The sequence below is a fragment of the Sus scrofa genome, chromosome 1, assembly GCF_000003025.6.
Source record: "Sus scrofa isolate TJ Tabasco breed Duroc chromosome 1, Sscrofa11.1, whole genome shotgun sequence".
Taxonomy (NCBI): Eukaryota; Metazoa; Chordata; class Mammalia; order Artiodactyla; family Suidae; genus Sus; species Sus scrofa.
This window is the reverse complement of record NC_010443.5, coordinates 99,976,345-100,003,030: the sequence shown is the minus strand read 5'-3', so window position 1 is coordinate 100,003,030 and position 26,686 is coordinate 99,976,345. Positions and strand designations below refer to the sequence as shown.

General features: G+C 40.7%; 1 protein-coding gene across 4 annotated transcripts; it reads right to left on the bottom strand.

The window, feature by feature from the left end:
- Positions 9,539-26,677, bottom strand: SKA1 (spindle and kinetochore associated complex subunit 1). 4 transcript variants are annotated; one of them, XM_001926548.7, is made up of 7 exons: positions 26,361-26,677; positions 25,334-25,432; positions 21,073-21,197; positions 17,942-18,039; positions 14,529-14,666; positions 10,768-10,937; positions 9,539-9,856 (listed from the first exon to the last, which is right to left on the bottom strand). In XM_001926548.7, exons 2-7 carry the CDS (start codon positions 25,419-25,421, stop codon positions 9,708-9,710), a joined length of 768 nt encoding a protein of 255 aa, XP_001926583.4. In that variant the 5' UTR covers positions 25,422-25,432; positions 26,361-26,677; the 3' UTR covers positions 9,539-9,707. The 4 variants fall into 4 exon arrangements, with proteins under 4 accessions (XP_001926583.4, XP_005654482.1, XP_003480376.1 ...); XM_005654425.3 differs by having other exon boundaries at positions 26,488-26,677; XM_003480328.4 differs by having other exon boundaries at positions 26,518-26,677.

Here is a 26,686-nt window from a genome sequence, read left to right as displayed (position 1 = left end):
TGAAGAGTGCTTTTCTCAATTATTCGCTTTGATAATAAAAGTATAAAGAGAAGCACAATTCTCTTACTGTTCTTCCAAGCCGAACAAACAGCCAGGATTAAGTCTATGTATACGTGTGTCCTGCTGAAAGAAATTCCTAGATCTATACAAATGTCTAAACAGAAAATTGTGGCTCTCATTTCTCTTTCCTCCCAGTAGGAAAATATTTATGAACTCTTCAGAGCACAGAGCAGGTGCATGACATTTTTTATCACTAGTGCTCCAGGGAAATAAGGGGTAATGGGGTTACCTTGCTGTTCTCATCAAAAAAAGTCTAGAGATAGCTTCCTAGGTTCCAGTTCTGGTAATGGAAAAATAAAATGAACTAATTCTCCTACAGATAACAATAGTAAACTCTATTCAAAGTATTTGCAAAAAAAAAAAAAACTATTTGAAGGCTCTAGAAAATGACCAAAAGCAGACAGAACTGGAAGGAATATGCTTCTTGAAGAAAATGTGAATTACACTAGGTAATTCCCACATTCAGAGAGGTTTCTCCCTAAAGGTATTATTCTGATGCAACCGGAATTCCCATCGTGGTTCAGCAGAAATGAACATGACTAGTATCCATAAGGACGCAGGTTCGATCCCTGGCCTCACTCAGTGGGTTAAGGATCCGGTGTTGCCATGAGCTGTGGTGTAGGTTGCTGACGCAGCTCGGATCCAGCATGGCTGTGGTGTAGGCCGGCAGCTGTAGCTCCAATTTGACCCCTAGCCTGGGAACCTCCACATGCCAAGGATGCAGCCCTAAAAAAAGAAAAAAGAAAGAAAGCTGCAAACTTACCTTGGTTTGCGGTATTAGAGGAAGGATGGTAGGAATGCCAGAGTGGCTAGGAAGAGCAGGGTGAAATCTTGGAAATGGAGGAGCCGCAGCAGGGAAAGTCTACTCATACATTTCACTCAAACCCTTGCCATGTGCTGAGGGAAGGAGAGTCTGTGAGAAGCACGTGCAAAGCAACAGCTGAAAGGATGCAAAAGCTGAGTAAAGCTATCAGCTGCTGCCCATGAAGGGGAAACAAAGTTGGATATTGAATCCTCCTGAGTGAGACGGGTTTACTAAACATTGCTGGCTCTCCATGGAAAGAAGGGCCTTAGGAGAAAGCAACCTGGGTCCCAGGACCGATGAGTAAACAGATGGGGAACATACACATGGTGGGATACCAGATGGGGAAGAAAGAAAGGAGAAGAACTATTTGAAGGAATAATGCATCAGGATTTTCCAAAATTAACAACAGATACCAAACCACAGGATCCAAGAATCTCAGAGACCATTGAGCAGGGTAAAATATTCCAAAATCGACACCCAGGCATATTACATTCAAATAGCAGAAAATCAGAGTTCTTGTTTTGACTCAGCAGGTTAAGAACCCAACATTGTCCCTGCGAGGATGCAGGTTTGATCCCTGGCCTGGCTCTGTGGGTTTGGGGATCTGGTGTTGCTGCAAGCTGGGTGGTCACAGATGCGGCTTGGATCCTATGTTGCTGTGGCTGTGACATAGGCTAGGAGCTCCCACATGCCGCAGGTGTGGCTGTAAAAAAGAGAGAGAAAAAACACACACACACAGAGAAAACCAAAGAAAATGAGAAATTCTTGGAAGGAGGCAGGGAAAAAAAAAAAAAAAAAAAAAAAAACCTTACTTACAGAGGGACAAGGATAAGAATTACACTGGACTTCTCAGAAACCAAGCAAACAAGAAGAGACTGGAGTGAAATATGTATGGTACATGGGGATTAAAAAAAAAAAAAAAAAGGGAGGAGTTCCCATTGTGGTTCAGTGGTTAACGAATCCGACTAGGAGCCATGAGGTTGCAGGTTTGATCCCTGGCCTTGCTCAGTGGGTTAAGGATCTGGCGTTTCTGTGAGCTGTGGTGTAGGTTGCAGACACTGCTTGGATCTGGTGTTGCTGTGGCTGTGGCTTTGATTCAATCCCTGGCCTGGGAACCTTCATATGCTGTGGGTGCAGCCGTAAAAAGACAAAAGGAAGTATCATTTACAAGCCAAGAAGAAAAGTGGAATCATAAAACACTCAGAATCAGATAAACTAGGAAAAAAAGGAAAGATTTTTAAAAAAGAAATGAAGGACAAACGTAACAAATAGAAAATAGTAACAAGTATGGCAGATGTTAGTCCAAATATGCCAATAACCACTTTAAATGTGAATTATCTAAATATACCAATTAAAAGATAGAGACTGACAGAATGAATTAAAGAAAATCAAGGGAGTTCCCGTCGTGGCGCAGTGGTTAACGAATCCGACTAGGAACCATGAGGTTGGGGTTTGGTCCCTGCTCTTGCTCAGTGGGTTAAAGATCCGGCGTTGCCGTGAGCTGTGGTGTAGGTTGCAGACGCGGCTCGGGTCTGGCGTTGCTGTGGCTCTGGCGTAGGCCAGTGGCTACAGCTCCGATTCAACCCCTAGCCTGGGAACCTCCATATGCCGCGGGAGCGGCCCAAGAAATAGCAAAAAGACAAAAAAAAAAAAAAAAAAAAAAGAAAATCAAGACTCAACTATATGTTGTCTACAGGAGACCCACTTTATTATAAAGACACAGATAAATTAAAAGTAAAGGACTAGAGAGATGTGCCTTGTTAATAATAATCAAAACAAAGGTAGAGAAGTTATATTAATTACAGACAAATCCAACTTCAGAATAAGGAAAATTACTGGTGATAAAGAAGGGTGTTAATGATTAAGGGGTCAGTTCTCCAAGAAGATATAAAATTTTTTGTTGTTGTTTTGTTTTTTTAGGGCCGCACCTGTGGCATATGGAAGTTCCCAGGCTAGGGGTTGAATCAGAGCTACAGCTTCCAGCCTACACCACAGCCACAGCAACACAGGATCCGAGCCACGTCTATGACCTCCATCACAGCTCATGGCAACACCAAATCCTTAATCCACTGAGCGAGGCCAGGGATCGAACCCGCATCCTCATGGATACGAGTCGAATTCATTTCCACTGAGCCACAACAGGAAATCCAAAGATATAACAATCCTTAATGTGTATACACCCAATAACAGCAGTAAAATACATGAGGCAAAAAAAAAAAGGAACTGCAAGGAGAAATAGACAAAGCCACTGTCATAGTTAAAGACTTCAATACCCCTCTCTCAATAATCAATGGATGCAGCAGGCAAGAAATCAGTAAGGACATAGTTGAGTTGAACAGCACCATCAATCAACTGATCTAACTGACTTTTATAGTATACTCTATCAAAAAAAAAAAAAGAATGCTTCATCCAACAAAGGCAGACTATACATTCTTCTCAAGCTCACATGGAATAAACGCCAGGATAGACCACATCCCCTGGCCATGAATAACACTTAACAAACTTATAAAATAGAAATAATACAAAGTATGTCCTCAGATCAATGTGGAATTAAAGTAAAAATCAATAACAGAAAGATAGTTGGAAAATCACAAAATATTTGGAGATTAAATGACATTTCTAAATAACACATGGGTAAAAAAGGAGTCTCAAGAGAAATTTTGATAAGTTTTGAATTATTTTGAAGGAAGCAAAATGAAACTACAGTTTAGCAATATTTGTGGGATGCAGGAAAAGCAGTGCTCAGAGGGAAATTTGAAAGAGTACAGCCGCTTTGGGAAACAATTTGTCAGTTAAAACAAAACAAAAAAACTAATCATATAGCTATCTCAGGATCTAGCAATTGAACTCCTGGGAATTGCACTCCCAGATAAATGAAGACTTATGTTCCCACAAAAACCTGTACTTGAATGTTGATAGCAGATGAATTCATGAGAGCCACAAACTGGAAACAACTCAGCTGTACTTCAGCAGGTTGAATGATTAACTATGGTACAGCTACACACCAGGCCACACTACTCAGCAATAAAAAAGGAACAACCACCTGGGACTGAATTTCCAGAGAATTATGCTGCATGAAAATAGCCATTCTCAAATGGTATCATACTGTGTCATTCCATTTATACAACATTCTTGAAATGAAAAAATTATGGAAATGGAGTTCCCGTCGTGGCGCAGTGGTTAATGAATCCGACTAGGAACCATGAGGTTGCGGGTTCGGTCCCTGCCCTTGCTTAGTGGGTTAACGATCCAGCGTTGCCGTGAGCTGTGGTGTAGGTTGCAGACGCGGCTAGGATCCCGTGTTGCTGTGGCTCTGGCGTAGGCCAGTGGCTACAGCTCTGATTCAACCCCTAGCCTGGGAACCTCCATATGCTGCAGGAGCGGCCCAAAGAAATAGCCAAAAAAAAAAGACAAAAAAAAAAAAAAAGAAAAAATTATGGAAATGGAGAATGGATGAGTTGTTGTCAGGGGGCTAAGGGGAGTGGTGATGGTGGGCAGGGAGTAGGTGTGACTATAAAGGGACAATGTGAGGGATCCTTGGGGTGATGGATATCCTTCATATCTCAACTGTGTCAATGTCAGCATCCTGGCTATGATACTGCACTATGATTGTGCAAGATGTTAGTATTCAGGTAAAGAGTAAAGGGTACAGGGCTCCCTCTGTAACATTTTTTACAATTGCGCGTGAACTTATAATTATCTTAAAAAATTTAAGAAAAAGACCAGGGAGTTCCCACTGTGGCTCAGTGGGTTAAGAACTGACTAGTATCCGTGAGGATGTGGGTTTGATCTCTGGCCTTGTTCAGTGGGTTAAGGATCCAGCCTTGCCGTGAGCTGTGGTGTAGGTCACAGATCTGGTGTTGCCATGGCCACGGCGAAGGCCAGCAGCTGCAGCTCCAATTTGACCCCTAGCCCAGGAACTTCCATATACCACAGGTACAGCCCTAAAAAAAAAAAAAAAAAAAAAGACAGGGATGAGGGTTACATAGTTATATGCATATTCATTGACCTGTAACTTTAAGATCTGTGCATTTCCCTCTAAGTAAATTTAATCTCAATTTAAAAAAATAAACTATGTAGCCTCCTAGCTGCCTAATTTACTACTTTTCAATATGACAGGGCAAAAGAGCACTCAGAATAAAGAATTTGAGGTATAACTTGCCAAACACCATAATTTCTTATAAATTTCTCAGAATAAAGAATTTGAGGTATAACTTGCCAAACACCATAATTTCTTCTTCTCTTACCTGTTCCTTAGAGACTTGTCTTGAGTCAATTTAACTTGAACAAAATTCAAATGATATTAAATTATTTCTACTTTTTAATCATGTATGTAGTCTTGGCACCAGTCTGAGTAACACTGTTTGAAATACATCCAGGAAGAGTCCTCAATATCTTGAGTAACCCTCTTTTAGGCCACTTGTGTTAGTAGATATATTTATGGAATAATGGCAATGGTTTATTAGGAGATGAAATGTTTTGTAAAAGAAATAATTTAATATTATGAAACAAAACATAGCCCTATTCAGTATAGCACCATCGTTTGTTTTATGATTAAGCATAACATTTACAAATTGTGAAATCTTAAAACTATTTCTAGTAAGCAAAATTAATTAGAAAACTAAAGATTTTGGCTGAAAAAAATATTTTCATAAATGCCTTTAGTCAATGGAAGCTTATTTTTATTACTTAATAACTTAGAATTTCAGTATTTTTTTTGGTAAATTTCAACTTTCATTTTATTTATTTTTTGGCCATGCCCGCAATATGCATGTGTTCCTGGGCCAGGAATGGAACCTGAGCCACAGCAGTGACAATGCCGGATCCTTAACCACTAGGCCACCAGGGAACTCCCAGATATCAGTATTTCTTGATGCTTAATACTTTACAGATTCTTTGGTTAAAAGATGAGAGTTCCAGGTAATTATCAGCAGAGGGTTTTTTTTTTTTTTTAATAATTTGTTATAATCCTGCCAGAGAGAATATCCTTTAATTTCAACATAAGAATATTTTCCAGAAGTAACTGGGGATATTCAAATTATAGAATATTAAAATCAGAAGGTCCTGAGAGAAAGTTTCGTTCAACCATCTCAATACATACAGAAGAAAACCAGCGGCTGGAAAAGTGAAGTCACTTGCCTACTGTCTCAAATTTGTCAGTTAATGTGCATTCAGTAGATGTTTATTTAGCGCCCTCTGCTGGAAAGCCCAGTTAGGAGTGGCTGGAGACACCATTGTAAATAAAAGGTATAAAACACCTAGTTTCGGAAGTTTACATTGCAGTGGGGAGAAAGACAAATAAATAGTAAAATAAATAAATCATCAGAGGGACATATGTGCTAGGAATGAAAATAAAGCAAAGAAGGAGAGAAAGTGTTGCAGCGGGAGCCGTAAATTTAAATGTAAGGTGGTCCAAGAGGGTCTAAGGGATCAAACGACATTTGGGCAGATATAAAGGAGGTAAGGGGGAAGGTCACATGGGTGAAGGAAGAACTATCTGGGCAGAGGAAACAGCCAGTGCAAAGGTCTAGGGGACTTATGCTGGACCTGTTCCGGAGAGAGTGGCAGCCCAAGTGTGTAGAGCAGAGCTGGGAGATGGAGGAGTGGGAGATGGTACCACTGAGCTGATGAAGGACCCACCAAGGACCTCGCAGGCTTTTGTAAGGATTTAGCCTTCACTCAGTAAGAAACAGGGAACTATGGAAGGTTTCTGAGTAGCGGAGTGACCAACTCTACCTTTGGTTCATGTGGAAAATGGAAGTGGGGAGGGCAAGAAAAAACCCAGAGACCAGTTAGGAAGCTTTGAATTAATCCAGGAGTGGTTTGGGACCAGGGCAGTAGCTTATGAGAAGTGATCAAATTTTTGAAGGTAGAACCAAGAGAGTAAATAGCAGAGGTAGAACTAGAATCTGGTTTCTGATGCTTTAATTTTCTTTTTGATGTACCATGTGGCTGAATTATTTATTTATGGCCACACCCAGAGTCTATGGAAGTTCCCAGGCCAGGGACTGAATCTGAGCCACAGCTGCAACCTACACCGCAGCTGCAGCAGTGGCAAATCCTTTAACCCACTGTGTGGGGCCAGGTATCAAAATCCTTGCCTCAGCATCCAATGAAGCCATTGCAATCAGATTCTTAACCCACTGTGCCATAGTGGGAACTCGAATTATTTTTTAAAGTTGAAGAGAGTGTTCTCAAGAAATTGATTTCTGAGACACAAGTAAGGATGAGAGTTTCAATCTTTCGTATGCAGCAGAGGCATAGCTCACAATCACTAGCAAGAAAACTTGTGTAATTAGAATACCCACATTTGTCATGTTGACCCATTAGAAGGAAGGGAATTTTAATTACCTGAGTTTTGTGAGTTGCTGCATTGATCCTAGATTTAAAATATTAGTCTGAAATTGAAATAGTTGTTTAAAAGAAAAGGCAGGCAAATCAGCTCATCATTAAGTTAATCCTGCATTAGAAATGAACATCTGGACATCACCTGCAGGGCATACATTCTGCCCAAGCTTATTTGATAACATGGTTCTTTACAAGTGACACATTTTTCAGATATCAAGCGTAATACACTGTGTATCATTTCTCCATGTAAAAATTAGATGCCCTAATACCTTGCTTTGTGTGTAAACATAATGATATTTGCATCGAGCATAATTCAAGAAATTTCATCCAATGTATCAAGTTCAAACCCCAGCCCAGGCTCAGTGAGCAGTGCTGGGAAGCATGGATGCAGCAGCCTGAATTTCACAAGTGCCAAGTGACAGACAAGCCCATAAATGATGGCTAACAACCCTTCCTTCCTTCCCAGCTTCACGTCACCAGCCCACAAGTTCTGATCTATTTTCACGAAATGCAAATATCTAATCAATATGCGTGGTGCACATTCTAAATTTTTATTAGGAAAAATAACACTCATAAAATTAGAAAGAATACAATGAATGGTGTTCTAATCATCAGCTAGATGGAACATTTATTAACCCTTTGCCCTATATACTCTATGCATGTATGTATCTGGTCATATTGCTTGGCCATTTTAAAGCACATTACTTTATCCCTACATACCTCAAAATAAATCTCCAGAAAATGAGGATATTCTCCTACATAACCACAGGACTATTATCATACATAAGAAAATTGGTACTAACTCTTTCACAACCTCTAATATACAACCTATATTAAAATTTCCACAATTGTCCCTAAATCTTTTTTCAGATGGAATCAAAGTCCATGGTTTATATTTGACTATGCTTTGTCTCTTAATCTAGAACAGGACCCCTTTACTTTTTTCTGTTACTAGTTTTTTAAGAGACCAAGTTATATCTGGATTGGTCTGGTTGTTTCTTAACGATGACATTCAGCTTGTTCCTACAAACTAGATGATAGAGCTGAAGTCTTCAACAGATTCAGATTTAATTTTTTTGACAGTATTTCACAGGCAGTGCTATTTCTTATGGTGTCACATTAGGAGGCATGTAATGTCAAGATGTTCCACTATTGGGGATACTATGTTTGAGTAGTGTTTTCATTATCTCTTGTTGTATGGTGAATTACGCAAAAACATAGTGTCTTTAAACTACAATATTCATTTATTTTTAATGATGTCTGCAGGTCCTGAACTCAGAGCACAGCAGGGGCAGCCTGTCTTTGCTCCTTGATGTCTGGGACTTCAGCAAGAGCAATTGAAGTTTGGGTACTGGAATAATTTGCTCATATGACTGGTAGTTGGTGGCAGTTAATGTGACCTCTCCATGGCACCTGGGTTACAGGGTTCCAAAGGCAAGCATCTGAAGGAAGAGACCAGATGGAATTCATATCCTCTTTAATAGCCAGCTTGTAAATCAGTCAGTGGCATTTCCTCTCCATTCTATTGGCTGAAGTAGTTACAAAGATACACCGAGATTCAAAGACAGAAAACAAAGATCCTGCCTCTTAATGGAAAAGTGTTGACATCACACTGAAAGAGCAGATGGGATGGAATATGGAATTCTCCCATCCATCCATCTTTGGAAAATACAATCTGCCACCAGTAGTGGCAGTCAGATCCCTTAAAGTTACTTTTTCCCACCGCAAATCAAAACTACAATGATGTACCATCCCATACTGGTCAGAATGGCCATTATAAAAAGTTTGCGTGGGAGTTCCTGTTGTGGCTCAGTGGAAATGAACCTAATATTCATGAGGACGTGGGTTCGATCCCTGGCCTCACTCAGTGGGTTAAGGATCCAGCATTGCCGCCAGTGGTGGTGTCACAGACTCAGCTCAGATCCTGAGTTGCTGTTGCTCTAGGCCAACAGCTGCAGCTCTGATTAGATCACTTCCCTGGGAACTTCCATATGCTGCAGATGCAGCCATAATGATAAGAAAAAAGAAGGGTTCAAGATGAGAAGATACAGATATCCAGGTTCTTTGAAAGTAAAGTTCATTAGTGTCTAAATTCTATTAATCATATTTCCATCTATAGGCAAAGTTGGATTAGTGCGATAATTTAGTTCCATCCATGTTGCTGCAGGTTGCATTATTTCGTTCTTTTTTATGGCTGTGTTGTATTCCATTGTGTATATGTATCACATCTTCTTAATCCATTCATCTGTTGATTGTCATTTAGGTTATTTCCGAGTTTTGGCTATAAGGTTATTTTAGTAAATATAAATATTTACTGCAAGGAAGTGGATTTTAAAATATACATACTTTATTTTTTTTAAGTTTTATTTTCTTACAAGAAACAAAAAAGAAAATGAAAAAGCTAAAGAAATTATATAAAGAAATTACATATAAGACAATTCTAGGAATAACCTCTATACCCTACTGTTGGCTGGTTCAAAAGCTCACAAGAGCCTCATGTTATAACGTATCGGGTAAGTCCTCCCCCTCGGACCTCTGAGAGCCTCCGGCAGTGTCGTAAAATATTCAGTATCACATGAAACCTCTTGTCAACTTTCAAAGCTGTGAACTCCTTTATGTCAGCCTCCACTATAAAATAATGGCCTGAAAATAAAGATATTAGTGCTAGTTTTTATCAGGACAACTTTCAAGATGAGCCTTTAATTCATGACATTGTAAATATGGATGGCATTCATCATTTTTACTAATATCATCCAACCAAAGTGACAGCCGGCAGAATATATTTATGACCAGGTCACTTTGCTGTATAGCAGAAATTGACAGAACACTGTAAATCAACTATGATAAAAAATTTTTTTAATAGTAATATTCTTTCAGCTGAAGTTGCATATGTTTACTGTAGCATTCCAAAAATACATCCCTGATTATTATATCACTGGTTATCTGGTGGTACCTTTGGGACAATTCTCTTTTCAAGAGGCAACGTGGTATAGCGGTTAACAGAATGATACCCACAGGAGCTTTATCACTGAACTGAATAACCTTAGGCAAGTAACTTACGCCCTCTTCACCTAGTCTGCGAAACAGGGGTCATAATAGTGCACAATTCATAAGGATGCCAGGAGGACTAAAGCCTTTAGTATATTATCTGGCACCAAGTCAGTGCTATATAAGTATGGCCAACTGTTATCATTACTACTCTAATTCTGAAAATACTGCTTATAGTTAGTTCCATGATAGACGCTGATGCAGTGTTTCTCAGCCTTGGCATTTGGGGCTAGTTAATTCTTTTTCGAGAAGTTGTCATGTGCACTGAAGGGTAATTTAACAGCATCCCTGGTCTCTAGTCACTAGATGCAGGTAGCACCCCGCCCCAACTGTTAACAACCAAAAATATCTCCAGAGTTGGCCAAATGTTCCCTGGTGGGGAAATCACCCCTGGCTGAGAACTCTCTAGAATTAGAATTTCCTAGAATTAATTTCATTTCTCATAATTTAGTTACACTGCAACCAGCTGACGTGTACACATATGTACACATCAACTCTCATTTTACCTTTGGTTTCCTTTGTTTCTTCATCGATAAATCTGTGATAGAGGTTTCTAGCCACAGAATTCATAGACTTTTTTGGTTGATGGAGGATCTTATATTTACCAACTACTGCCTTGTTGATTTCTTTAATAACATCATTAATTTGACAATAGGTTAACCGGGATTTCATGTACCTGTAAAAAAGAAAGTAATTAGTTTTTTAAAAGAATCATTATACAAAATCATTTTCTTTGAAAAACATTGACAGGAGTTCCTGCTGTGGCACAGCAGGATCAAACCTATGTCCCGGGATGCAAGTTAGATCCCTGGTTGGCACAGTTGGTTAAGGATCCAGCGTTGCCGAAGTTGTGGCACAGGTCACAAACTGCAGCTTGGATCTGATCCCTGGCCAGGAAACTCCATATGCTGCAGGGGAACCAAAAAAAAAAAAAAAAAGAAAGAAAGAAAAGAAAACATTTTGATAGGATGACTTCATACAGTAGCAATGTTATTAGTACTCTTTATAAAAATTTTATCAACCAGACACATCTCAACTGCTGAGAAATTAAACAGACCATAGCAGATGAGTGTTTTTTTCCCTTAGTTATATCTGGATGCATAAATACCTGTCTCCCACCTACAGAATTAACGTTACAATCTAAAATTGGCTTAGAGTTCCCTGGTGACCTAGTGGTTAAGGATTTGGTGTTGTCACTATTGTGGCTCAGGTGTGATCCCTGGCCTGGGAACTTCTGCATACCATGGTCATGGCCAAGAAAAAAATAAAATAAAATAGGCTCTCAAACTCTGACTCAAAAGGACTGATTAATATGGAAAAACATTTTAACATGTTTATGAGCAAGAGAAAGAAATTAGTAAATAGTAGTAATATTATATATATAATAGTAGTATTTACAGTAGTATTTATTTAGTATTAATAAATTATACAACTCACACCATTCTAGTTTTCTGCAAAAATGTATCTATTCAGAAAGAAGAAGAAAAGGAGGGAGGGAAGATGAAGGATGACAAATATGACAACAAAGATGATAATGCTGATTGAGACAAAAAAGAACAGATGGTGCAGGGGTTGTAAAGGAAGTCAAGCTGCAGAGCTGCCCAAAAGAGGACGACGATGGACTGCCTTGCTCTTCATTTGGAGCTCAAATGCCCTTTGAGCACTGTCTCTTTCACTTTACAGCCCACTCTTCCCTTCCTGCCCACCCTGCCAGTCCCTGGAGTCTCAGAATCTAATAGGAGATAGGGTCACATACCAAAAACAAAATTTTAAATGATCTGCTTCAATTTTTCCCTTCAATACATCACAGATTCATTACCTCTATTCAAGGAGGCGGTTTTCTTTTCTTTTCTTGGCCACACCCATAGCACACAGAAGTTCCAGAGCCAGGGATCAAACCCATGCCACAGCAGCAATCCAAGCCACAGCAATGACAATGCCGGATCCTTAACCCGCTACACCACCAAGGTAACTCCTCAAAGGGGCAGTTTTCTAACTGAAACTTCCATAGTATAAAGTAGGGAGTTCCTGCTGTGGCTTGGCAGGTTACGAACCTGACTAGTATCCATGAGGATATGGGTTTGATCCCTGCCCTTGATCAGTAGGTTAAAGATCTGGCATTGCTGTGGCTGTGATGTAGGCTGGCAGCTGCAGCTCTGATTTGACCCCTTGCCTGGGAACTTCCATATGTCACAGGTACAGCCCTAAAAAGCAAAAAAATAAATAAAAATAAAAATAAATATATATATATAAAGCAAAATGTTCATATTCACCAAAACCTATTTGTTTTTATTATTCCCTTTTCTAAATTCATTTAGTTAATTGTGTCTAGACTGGTTTATCAATGCTAGCAAATATACCACACTAATGCAAGATGTTAATAATAGGGGAAATTGTTTGCAGGTAGGAAAACACTGTACTATCTGTTCAATGTTTCTGTAAATTTTGAAAGTGTTCAAACAAAGTGTATTAGTTAAAAAAAAAAAAAAAACACAACAACAAAATCCTAATGGACAACTCCTAAGCAAGTAAAATAATCATGCCCTTTGCCCCAGGGAGTCTCCTCCTAAGACTCCAGTTCAAGGAATAAAGAAATTATAAAATAGAGTTGTCTAAAAGAAATTTCATCGTACCATTTTTCATAACAATGCAACCAACCCAAATATTTAATAAAGTCATGCTTAAATAACTTATAGTGTAGCCATATGATAAAATATTATACAACTACCAAAACCCAAGTTAATGATAGCTAATGATGGGATAATGCTCATGACCAAAAAACAAGCAATTGTAGGAATTCCCATCATGGCACAGTGGAAATGAATCCAACCAGGAACCATGAGATTGCAGTTTGATCCCTGACCTTGCTCAGGGGGTTAAGGATCCAGTGTTGCTGTGAGCTGTGCATGGATCAGCTCTGATGTGGTGTTGCTGTGGCTGTGATGTAGGCCAGCAAGCAGCTGTAGCTCTGATTAGACTCCTAGCCTGGGAACCTCCATATGCTACAGGTGTGGCCCTAAAAGCAAAAAAAAAAAAAAAAAAAACAAAAGCAATTGTATTTGTAGAATAACTGCATTATTGTATTAAGAATCAGAAACAACCTGTTAAATAGGTGAAATTAAATAAAATATGGAAGGAAATACTCTCTCTTGCCTTAGCAGTGGAATTACAGGTGAGTTTTCTTCTGAAAACAAACATTTTGTAACAATGTGCATTATTTATATAATAAGAAAGTATACAAATTAACAATATAAAGCCAAGAAATTAAGTAAAGCCCTGGAATTATGAGTTTAAAAACATGGATTTACAGGAGTTCCTGCTGTGGCACAGCAGGTTACAGATCCAGCATCTCAGGTTCGATTCCCTGGCCCAGTGTAGTGGGTTAAGGATCCCGCATTGCCATAGCCATGGCAAAGGTCGAAGCTGTGGCTCAGTTTGAGTCCTGGCCTGGGAAATTCCATAGGCCGCAGGTATGGCTGGGGAAAAACAAAAACAAAAACATGGATTTCCACAATTGGTTCCCCCTTAATGTCATCCGAAAAGAACAAAGAAGTCCTCTCTTGGGGAGGCACCATGGCATATTCATCCCTGTACTCTTCTCCTCAGTGACCCAGGGCCTGGAATAGAGCACAGACCCAAACAAGTATGTGGCATAAGTTAATGGATAACTGGAAGCCAAACACGACACTCTCTGTTCTAATCTCAAAACGATGCAACACTTTCCTTAAAACTATAGCAAAACCGAGGCTACTTCTAAAATGTAATTGGATAAATCTGTATCACAAAACGACCCTGAGAAGACTCGCCAAAAAACTGACCTATCTCTAGATCTCTCTATGAAAAGGCTTTACAACTAAATAAAAAACATAATTTTAAGCATCTTCAACAAAAGGTTTCCTGCATTTTCACAGTACGATGTAAAATTATTTTAGAAAACATCAGTGTTGGAACATAGCATAATATAATTAACATCATCAAGGTTTATACTTTAAGCAATCATGTTCGTTTACTATTAAAAAGCTGACTGTGGAGTTCCTGCTGTAGTTCAGCAGTTAACGAACCCGACTAGTATCCGTGAGGATGCGGATTTGATCCCTGGCCTCACTCTGTGGGTTAAGGACCCGGTGTTGCTATGGCTGTGGTGTAGGCCAGCAGCTTTAGCTCCGATTTGACTCCTCCTAGCCTGCTAATTTTCATGTGCCTTGGGTGCAGCCATAAAAAGACCATAAATAAATAAATAACTGAATGTTAAAATTTAAATACTTACGCAGGAATGCCATTAAACTCGTCAGAAGTTATAAATAGCATTTCTTTAATATTTCTTTGTTCTTTGGGGGGCTTCTTTGGGGGTGCAGATTCCTCAACCTTGGCTGGTTCTTCAGGGTCAAGATCTGATCCATTAACACTATAGAACCGAGATTCACAGATATACAGGTAAACATCAGAATTGTGCAGCATACCAGAAAGCTTTGCAGCTGAAAATGATCAGTATCAAACCTGATTCATCTTGTTATAATTTTATAGCCAACATTATTTTCGATTCCTACCCCTAAAACTCATGAAGATCTCGAGAGAGAAAAATTAAGTCCCTAAATATTCAGTAATAAAGTTCTGTTTACACACCAAAAATATGGTGCGAGGAGTACACGTGCCAAACAACTTCATCAGTTTACACATATTGACTTTGAAGAGTCAGTGGGAAAATTTGAACTTCACTTCTTAACAGATTCTCTTCCTGACTTCCCTATTTCTGGACATGGAAACACTGATCATCTTATACTTCTATTTTTGTAATTTATCCCCTTGGTTGCTACTGTCAGTCCCCACCTGATGAAGACTCATTTTAGTTGCCAGCAAGGTGCATGGGTCACCCTTGGATCAATCTGACCCAATTTCTGGAGTTCGTGAAAAGCCTAATATAGAGCCCCTACCCATTAGCAAATGGAGTCTACAAACTGCCAAGGAGGCAAACAGACCCCTGCTGCCAGCAGCAAGTCAAGTGATACCGGCTCAACTGTTCCAAAAATGAAATGGGACACAGGAAAGAACAGATTCAACCCAGGACCAAGCGAAGGGAATCCCAATAAAGTCAGGGAAGTGAGATCCCAAGATGACAGCTGAGTACCAGACACAGGACGAGGCCTTACTGAGTCGGTGGGATGAGGAGAAGGCCAGGTGGTGGCTGGTCAAGATGAAGAAACTCAATGTTATGATACCATCAGCCTTGTATGAATACTAATATGAGACTCCATGGTGAGCCTGGCTGATTCTTACCTGTACTTGCTTGTCTTCAGGCCCTGCTGTGACCTGGCCCTGAAAGTGAAGCTAGGCCATAGTGAGTTTAGAAGAAAATTCCTCCTACTCCTTGGGACATACCTGCTGGGTGTCCAAAGTCCAGCCCAACAGCCCTGGCAGATATCCTACTACAATGACCTCTGATCCTAGCATTCATGTATGACTCTGCCCAAATTCCAAAGTACCCTGACATGCCAAGGACTCATGTTGAGTTTATCTCCTCCTGGAGACCTTCAATCAGCAGCAGCAATGTGGCTCTTTTCCTACTCAGCAAAGCACTGCCTTCCTTTCAGTTTTTCTTTTTTCTTTTTTATTTATTTATTTATTTTTTTGTATTTTTAGGGCCACACCCTTGGCATATGGAGGTTCCCAGGCTAGGGGTCGAATCAGAGCTGTAGCCGATGGCCTACACCACAGCCACAGCAACTTGGGATCTGAGCCATGTCTGTGACCTACACCAGAGCTCTGAGCAATGCCAGATTCTTAACCCACTGAGTAAGGCCAGGGATCGAACCTGCAACCTCATCATTCCTAGTCAGATTCGTTTCTGCTGCGCCACAACGGAACTCCCTTTTCAGTTTTTTGAATCTAGACAGTATTACTGCTTAGACGAACACATATGCACAGCTGTGATTACCATAAATGACACGATAATTATCCCTTTGATGGAGGGTCTACAAGAGAAATGCCATAAGTACTGGTGATGTCCTACTTCTTAATCTGACTGGTGGATGCACTGATGTTTATTTTTCTTCTTTGATTTGCACTAATATTTTTGGGGGGGGCCACACCCATGCATATGGAAGTTTCCAGGCCAGGATCCAAACAGCAGCTGTAACCTGCACCACAGCTGTGGCAACACCAGGCCCTTAACCCAATGTGCCACAGCAGGAACTCCTATACTAATAATACTTTCTTTAATTACTCTTCTGCACATATGATGCATTTTAAAAGCCAAAAAAGTTAAGTTAGCCATAGAATGTTTTCATACACTTGGAGCCCCTTTTTAGAAATACAATTGTGATGGTAGAGAACTGGAGAGATGGGAGTAGAGAAATACTGGAAAGATAAAACACGGGAGCCCCCAAATCATAAAGACAAAAGATGATGGAGGATCTCATGGAGCCGGACAATGAGAGGGAGGGCAGGGCCGAAACCCCACAGTGGCAGGACAGCTGAGGCTACGAGAAGTGAGACAGGTTGAAGATGCCGAGTTCCTGTCTAGGTGACAGGTGGGTGACAAGGAGACAGTTTTGTCTTGGACACACCAAGGTGGAGAGAGAACAGCTCACTCATAAGATTCCCAGTAAGCAATGAAACAGCAGAACTAGATGCTATGTCAAGACTAGAATTGGACATTTGAGAGCATTAATAGTGGTGTTAAGTCAGCAAGAGTGAAACAGAGCTTTAGGAGATACTTGGAGGGCAGAGAAAAGGAGGCAGCCTAGCCAAGGATGAAAGACGACAACTAAGAAAGCAGTGGAAGTGCAGATAACAGAATTTCAAAAACAACAAGATGGGCAGCAAAGTAAAATCTGAAAAGAATCAGGGCTGAAGAGAAATTTTTTTACCTCTCTGTGGTCTTCAAGCAATTATAAATATGGTAGTAATAACAGCCAAAAACTAGGTTTTCAGAGCTTGGAGAAAAAGGGCAGGTATGAACATACACTGCCAGTGTACAGAAATAGGACAACAGTATGAGAGTGAAAACAGAGCTAAGTGTTTGTTTGTTTGTTTTGCTTAACAGGTGGCATGTGGAAGTTCTGAGGCCAGGGATGGAACCTGTATCACAGCAGTGACGGTGCTGGACCCATCAGGGAATCTCAGAGATTAGTTTTAAATTTCTTTGGTTGTTTTTAAGATCAGAAGCTCATTAAGTTTATTTTTTCCCTAAGGCAGTGGTTCTCAAGGGTCAGGGGAAATTTTGTCCCTCAAATGGCAATGTCTGAGACCATTTTTCCTGGTCACACCTGGGTGCAGGAGTGGAGTGGAAGGGGGTACAGGGGTGCTACTGATATTTAGTCAGGGGAGATAAGGAAAGCTACTATAACATCCTGTTTTCACAAAAAAGAATGATCTGACCTAGAATGTCAATAGAACCGAGGTTGACAAACTCTGCTCTAAAAAAAAGGAAATGAGAAAAAGCAGAAAAAGAGCTTAGAGGAGACTCACCTCTGAGAAAGGGGGAGGGGGAGGCATTTTCTCCACAGACAGCAGGATAAGAAAACTGGTAAAGATGGGGGAAAAATTATTTCTTGCATAAGTGACTACCCAGGGTTTTTATTTTTTTGTCACTAAAATTGCAAGTATATGAAAAAGCATAAACATCTGAAGTGTTCGCAGTTTTATAAATGCGAAAGCAAGAATGATTATAAACATACTTACACGTTCTGGGTTACTGTTACTTGAGGCAAATGGGGAGGAATATTTTCTTTGAGATGTTCCACATCTTTATAATCTTCTTCGAGAGATTCACAGAGTTCCTAAAATTAAAAATAAAAAAAAAAAAAAGGAGTTCCTGTCGTGGTCCAGCCATTAACAAACCTGACTAGTATCCACGAGGATGCAGGTTTGATCTCTGGCCTTGTTCAGTGGGTGAAGGATCCAGAGTTACCATGAGCTGTGGTGTAGGCTGCAGATGTAGCTCGGATCCCACGTTGCTGTGGCTATGGTATAGGCTGGCAGCTACAGCTCTGATTGGACCCCTAGCCTGGGAATCTCCATATGCCGTGGGTACAGCCCTAAAAATAAAAATAAAAATAAGCTTACAAATAATCATCTGTCCTGCCTGTATGTGTTATGTTAGAAGAAGCATGAGAGACTGAACCATCACAATGATTCTGAGTATTCAGAAAGTAGAAGGGCTGAAAAGCAGCAAATGCAGCAATATTAAAAAAAGAGATATTTGGTTTCCAGAGCTGATTGTGGATGGCAATATATTGTTTTTCTCTACTGGATTTTTTTCAGAGAACAACTGTTAGAATCACATTATAACAGGCAGGGTTGACATTTATGTCTTTCTAAAATACTTCAACATTGGGAAGCAACTACAAAGTCTATGAAAGATTTATGACTGTCATTCTGGTAAAGTGCTTTTGTTGACTTAGCAAACACTCTCCAGCACCAGAGTGATAATGCTTTCCTGGAGCGCAAGGATGAGATGCTGTCTGAAACGGCTTTCATATATTCTAGCTTAATGAAAATGTCTACTTGATCATAACTGCTTTCGTTTTGTGTTGTCTTTATTTAAACTTCTCCTAGAACCTGAGGCTATGAATGCATGCAAATTTAATAAGAAAAATACTCTGTACCTTTAGATCTCTGTCATCTTTTTTTTTTTTTTTCTTTTTTCTTTTCAGGGCAGCACCTGAAGCATATGGATGTTCTCAGGCTAGGGGTCAAATCAGAGCTATAGTGCTGGCCTATGCCACAGCCACAGCACAGGATCCGAGCCGTCTGAAAACTACACCACAGCTCATGGCAGTGCTGGATCCTTAACCCGCTGAGGCCAGGGATTGAATCCCAATCCTCACAGATATTAGATGGGTTTGTAACCTGCTGGGCCACAACAGGAACTCCCTGATTTCCAATCATAATATAAACAAAAATTTCAAATAGCCTTTAATCCTGAGTTGAACATTCTGTAAACCCACACCTAATCCTGGGCGTTCTAGGGCAGCATTAAAGTGAAACCACTATTGGTTTCTGTTTTGAATTTGTATAACACCTTTCTTTTAAAGAGTTGAATGGGAGTTCCCTTGCGGCATAGTGGGTTAAGGATCCAGCATTGTCAGTGCAGTGGCTCAGGTCACTTCTGTGGCTCAAGTTCAGTTTCTGGCCTGGGAAAGTTCATGCACCATGGGCATGGCAGCAAGAAAGAAATACAGGGAGGGAGGGAGGAAATGAGGAGTTCCCATTGTGGCTCATTGGGTTAGGAACAGAATATAGTGTCCGTGAGGATTTGTGTTCCTTCTCTGGCCTCACTCAAGGGGTTAAGGATCCGGCGTTGCTGTGAGCAATGGTGTAGGTCGAAGATGCAGCTCAAATCTGGCATTGCAGTGGCTGTGGTGTAGGCCAGCAGCTGCGGCTTCGATTCATCCCCTGGCCCAGGAACTTCCCTATGCAGCAGGTGCAAACCTTAAAAAAAAAAAAAAAAAAAAAAAAAAAAAGCTGAAGGATGTTCAGAGATACTAATTTCATTTAATAGCAATTAGACATAATCATGCCAGTTCCTACAGCTGAAAAATTCTTACCAATATCAAGGATTACAAGGCTGAAAGGGATCATAGAGGTAACTTTGTTCAATCCCATTGAACATATCAATGTCATGAGGTAGTTATGGTACAGACTGAGTATTCTCCCATCAGGAAGTACACAAGCACTTTTACTAGAGTAAAATGTTTTTTTTTTAGAACAAAATGTGTGTGTGAATGAGGTTCAAGTTTTTCTTTACTTGAGAGTCCTTATATTACATTTTTTTGATAGATAAGAAATTGATTTATTAAGATAGGATGCTTGTGAGAGATGCAAGCAGGCAGGCAAGGAGGCTCTCATTACATTTTATAGAAATAGAGAAATGCAGACTAGAAGGGACCCAATAAATGCTTCACTAGGACCCTTATTCCAAATGAGGACTCCGAGACCTCAAGAGGAAAAATGACCTTCTCAGGGTGGCAGAGGGTGCTCCGGGCAGCCAGGGTGGGAATCCACATTTCCTCACCCTGGGGTGGGCACTCCTCCAACACCACATTCCCAGGAGATCACTTATTTAAATTAAACATACCAAGAATTACTTAGAAAATCTCCCTTTTTAGAAAAGGTCAAGTCCATTGGCTACCAGCATGAAGACAGAAATACCTGTGGAACTCTGGAGCCCTTTATACTGGGAAAATAAAATGCAAATTGCACTCTATACCATTAATAATAACTTATGAAGCTAGGAACATCATAAACTTAAAGCATCCTTGAGAATTCCCTGGTGAGGAGTTCCCGTCATGGCGCAGTGGTTAACGAATCTGACTAGGAACCATGAGGTTGCAGGTTCAGTTCCTGCCCTTGCTCAGTGGGTTAACGATCCGGCGTTGCCGTGAGCTGTGGTGTAGGTTGCAGAGGCGGCTTGGATCCTGCATTGCTGTGGCTCTGGTGTAGGCTGGTGGCTGCAGCTCTGATTTGACCCCTAGCCTGGGAACCCAAGAAAATGGCAAAAAGACAAAAAAAAAAAAAAAAAAAAAAAAAAATTCCCTGGTGATTAGGGAGTTTCTAAGGACTGCCTTTTTTTTTTGGACTTTTTACCCACCTGCAGCATATGGAGGTTCCCAGGCTAGGGATCTAATCAGAGCTGTAGCTGCAGGCCTACACCACAGCTCATGGCAACACCGGATCCTTATCCCACTGAGCGAGGCCAGGGATGGAACACAACCTCATGGTTTCTAGTCGGATTCGTTTCCACTGCACCACAACAGGGGAACTCCTATCAACTGCCTTTTAATTTTGTTTCTTCACTAGAAAATCATTACCTGGAGTGAACTGTTGGTTTGTTCTTGATACTCAATTTCCAATTCCAATTTATTTAGAAGTTCATTTACTACAATGATCTCATCTCCTATTTTATTTAATATAGTCTTCAAGGTAGGTTCTTGACCTGTTAACAAAAATAAAATGGAAAATATAGTGTAGTGAAAAAGCAAAAAACACATATGTACCCCACTGAATTCTTGGAACAGAGCTTTACCTTAAAGAAACACTGAGGGTGGAGAAAGAACTGCTGTTTCAGCCCCTAGGACCTGTCCCCATGGATAATCTTAGGAACTCAACTCTAAGTAGTATGAAAGAAAAAGAAAGGAGAGATAAGAACAAAGTCTCTCTGGAATCTTTCATTTCTGGCAAATTCTTCCTCTGTAACAAAACACTAGAAATGCTAGAAAAAATAAACACCTTTTTCCATACATAGTTGATCTCTTAAGACAATAAGGTAAATCTCCAAGGGGTCGAACATGAAGAGAGAACCACAGACCAGCCAGTGTGTGTGACCTGATACTGCAGCAGCCATAATCTGAGGGATACAGACGAATGCTGGAGGGAGGAGGCTATTAGTCTCAGTAACCTAGTATATTTGGTTTTAGTGGGCTAAGAGCCAAGGCTTTGAGACTTCAAAGCACAGGATGCTGGAAGTGAGAATCCCAGAGGAGGTTAGGACCCCTCTTCATGGGCTGTACCTTCAGTCAATGTGTAAATCTGAAATAATGCTAATCACTGGCCAGGGAGATAAGCTTATGCTTTGGACCAGCCCTCAAGTGTACATAGGAGGTTGGGGAGAGTAGCAAGCGCCATACTCCCAACTCCACCTCCCAGCCCCTCTTTCTAGCTTCACAGCCACAAGGATGGGAAAACCAGAGTCCCCTCCTCCCTAGAAATAAAAGTAGTATTAAAAAAAATTTTTTTTAAAGGTAAATCAAAAAGCACCCAAGAAAAACTATCCCCATAATCAACTTTTTCCATCTTCACTACTAGCAACCAAGTCATAAAATACACATAAGTGAAAACATAATCTGACCACATCTGTAGATTAACCACATCTGTAGATTATGGATGCAGCAGAGTGAAACAGCTAAAGGCTCCAGGGCTGAAGCCAGAGACACCAGTACCTGCCCTCAGAGGGTTACTGAGAAGATAAGCAGCAAAGTACTAGATGGGTGAGCACTGAGAACCTCAGTCAAGTATTCAGTAAAGGCAAAGTGTTATTTATCAACATAATCTAATAAAGCAATGCTAATTGCATCTAACAGTAGGTTCCCAACAACTAAAAGAAATTAATAAGTAAACGAGAGTGCTGTTGTCTCTAATGAGACTAATTTCAGGGGTGAAACAACTAGTCAGATATACTGGTATCTCAAAAAATTTAGTCACTTAAATTTTAGAGCCATGAAGTTCCCATAGTGGCTCAGCAGAAAGGAATCTGACTAGCATCCATGAGGACACAGGTTCGATTCCTGGCCTCACTCAGCTGGTTAAGGATCCAGCATTGCCATGAGCTCTGGAGTACATCGAAAACACGGCTTGGATCCTGCATTGCCATGGCTGTGGTGTGGGCCAGCAGCTGCAGCTCCAATTCCACCCCTAGCCTAGGAACTTCCATATGTCACAGGTACAGCTCAAATAGACCAAAAAAAAAAAAAAAAGTTTTACAGCTTTGTTTGCTGACTTGTAGTAGAATAATCAACTAAGCAAATTCACCACTTTTTTTAATTACCTATTTTTAAATTCACTTTAATTTTATTATCTCATTTTTAATTTTTATTACTCAATGAATTTTATTAAATTCATAGTCATACAAAGCTTATTACAATCAAATTTTATAGTGTTTCCATCCCATACCCCTAGTGCATCCCCTAAACTGTCTAATTTTGAAACCATAAATATTTCAAGGTCTGTAATTCACTATTTTTAAACTTTTGTTTTATCTTTTTTCAGGGCCGCACCCACGGCATATGGGAGTTCCCAGGCTAGGGGTCGAATCAGAGCTGCAGCCACCAGCCTACGCCACAGCAGTGCCAGATCCAAGCCATGTCTGCTACCTACATCACAGCCCTCGGCAACACTGGATCTTTAGCCCACTAAGCCACGCCAGGGATCAAACCTGCATCCTCAAATCCTCATGGATACTAGTCAGGTTCATTACCACTGAGCCACAACAGGAACTCCTAATTCACTCCTTTTTTTTTTTTTTCCCGTTTGTCTATTTAGGGCCACACCTGTGGCACATGGAGGTTCCCAGGCTAGGGGTCTAATCGAGAGCTGTAGCTGCCAGCCTATGCCACAGCCCCAACAACTAAGGATCCGAGCCTCATCTGCAACTTGGATCACAGCTCACGGCAATGCCGGATCCTTAACCCACTGAACAAGGCTAGGGATCAAACCCACATCCTCATGGATACTAGTTGGTTTCATTAACCACTGAGCCATGACAGTAACTCCTAATTCACTACTTTTGATAGTAGTAATCTAGCATGTGACAGCAGTGAAAGTGGCAAACAAATTACTTCACTTTCCTAAACAGGCTTTGGAAACAAAGTATTCTCCCCAAGTACAAATGATGGCTACCCAGTATTCAGTAATCTAATAGGTTAGATTCCTTTGCCAGGCCTCATGCTTTGATGGGGTGATTTGGATTCAGGGTTTGATAGTTTCATAGATCTCTAAATTATATCTATCGAACAGTAATCTTGTCTTCAGTAAGAGAATCTAAACAAGACTACTTATTAAAAATCTAAATGTCCTATTTAGGTTATTCAGTCAAAGTGGCATAGCAGTAGCCAAGTTCTACACTGGGAATCCGAATACAAAAACCACAGTCCCAACCAACTACCCATCAGCTGGGGGAACCTGGACAAGTCACCTGACTTCTAAGCCTCCGTTTCCTCATTTACACACCAGGTGCCTTGAAAAGATGAACCCACCACCCTTTGGGCTTTTTATTGACTCCCTCAGCCCCAAACTGTAAAACAGATGATGCTCTTTATTAGTGGTTCACAACAAGAGAAGGAAAATATCAAAGTCTCAGGAGGACATCTAAAATTTGAAAGGACATACCAACATTATAATTTCATATTGGAATTTTTTAATATTATCAATTCTTAATACAAACTACAATAAAAGTTCAACAGCATCTTCCCAGCAGATGGAATTCCACTGATCAATAAATCTTTTTTTTTTTTTAGGGTCGCACCCTCCACATACAGAAATTCCCCAACCAGGGGTTGAATTAGAGCTGCAGCGGCCAGCCTATACCACAGCTCACAGCAACATGAGATCCTTAACCCACTTAGCAAGGCCAGGGATTGAACCTGCATTCTCATGGATATATTCAGGCTCATTACCACTGAGCCACAATGGGAACTACCGAATCAATAAATCTTTAGCTCTCCTAGGTAGGGTTATAGCATTTTTGTAAATGCTATTTTTCTAGATTTTACAAGTATTCTCTATTTTTTTTTTTTTTTCGTCTTTTTAGGGCTGTACCCGCAGCATATGGAGGTTCCAGGATAGGGGTCAAATCAGAGCTGCAGCCACCGACCTATGCCACAGCCACAGCAGTACCAGATCTGAGCCATGTCTGCTATCTACACCATAGCCCTTGGCAACACTGGATTCTTAACCCACTGAGCAAGGCCAGGGATCGAACCTGCGTCCTCATGGATCCTAGTCAGATTTGCCTCTGCCGAGCCATGACGTCAACTTGTGGATCCTCTATTTTTCTGCACTTCCATGACCTTATCCACTTTCAGCTCTTCAAAATATTTTGGGATATGGTTACAACCTCCAGATTTCTGGATGTGTAAAAAACTGATTTCATTTTCATTTAGTTATTTCTTAGGGATATAAATTGCTAAGTTTCCTCCAAAGCAGGCTGTAAGATGGGCTATGGGCTAATTCTACCTCTGTGGGTCTTTCCTACTTTTGATTTTCTTTGCCTTTTAGTAGCTCTATTTGCCTCCAGAACTAGAAAAATGCTACAGAACCTTCAAATCTTACTATTCTGCCTTGTGTGTGTCTCAGAAAAGCATTAAGTAAATAAATGTAATTAATAGAAAATTCACTGTTCAATGGAACCTGCATTTTAGTATCCACTGTAATATTCACAATACCAATGCTGGAGTGTTTTAAAAATCATTATTAGAAACTTAAAATCACCTAACATATCAGGTATATCACTCAAAGTGGCACAATAATCAAAATGCATTTATTATGTACAAAGCCAGTGGAATCTGTTTTACTTACCACAATTTCTTAACGACAGAGTTTTTTTAATATTGCCAATTTTTTCATTAATATGTGAGCACAGTTGTTCCAGATCTGACAAGGCCATCCTTTAAGCCGCTGAAGAAAAAAAACATATTTATTAAAAAAAAAAAAAAAAAAAAAAGCCAGACAAATTTCAGTTCACTTTCAAAAAAATCCAAGAATGGGAGTTCCCTTTGTGGCGCAGTAGAAACGAATCCGACTAGGAACCATGAGGTTCAGGTATGATCCCTGGCACTGCTCAGTGGGTTGAAGATCCCGCGTTGCTTGGGCTGTGGTGAAGCCCGGCAGCTGTAGCTCCCATTAGACCCCTAGCATGGGAACCTCCATATGCTGTGGGTACGGCCCTAAAAAGACCAAAAAAAAAAAGAGAGAGAGAGAGAGAGAAACTCCAAGAATGGTAAATATCCAGTAAGATACTTCTCGGAAAGAATATAGGAATTCCTGATGTGGTGCAGTGAGTTAAGGATCCAGCTGCGGCTGAGTGGATCCCTGGCCCAGGAAATTCCATATGACACTGGAGCGGCCAAAAAAGGGGGGTTGGGGGGAGAAAGTACAAAAACTCAACAGCAATTTCTTTGTTGTGAGCCACACGGGAAGTCCAACAGCAATTTCTTTCAATTCTATAAAATTCAGTTTCTAACCAAAGTCCAGTATTGACTTGTCCTAGAACCTTCTGTAGTTAATGTCCTACAAATCGGGGTCCAGGCGATAAGCGTGCATCATTTCCTTAAGGATTTAGAGGAACAAATGCACTATGTATATATAAAGTATTGGTAATTTATTTTTTTTAATGTTTTCTGTAAAAACTCAAAATACATAAAAATCTTAAAGAATTCTAAGTTCAAAGAAACAGGTCCAAGTAAACATTTCTGCTATGCTGTGGGGGTGGGAACTTTACTATTTAGGGTAAAGAGACGAGGGAGGGGAAGGAAAGAAATCAGGTACTATCTATCCGCTCACTCCGAGGATAGCTGACAAGTCTGCAGCATCCCCCCCAGCTCACCCAGCGAGGTAAAGTGAAGCTCTGCTCCTCCGCCCAACCCGGTCCGGCCCCGCGCGCCCCCCCCTCCGTCCGAACAATGCCTTCCGCCCGCTTTCCGAGGGCAAGATCTTCAACTCTAGGCTCCAACCTAGCGCGGGTCCCGCAGCGAAGAGCCCACCTACAGCGGTCGCGAAGCGTGTAGACCACTCCAGTCTCGGCCGGAAGTCCAGAATCGCGAGACTCAACTCCCGGAGCGAAATTCAAACTACCCGCCGGGACCCGGAGTCGCGCAAGCGCACTTCAGGGCTCTCGGACAGCGAGCTGAGGCGCGCCAAGCATTTCCGTGT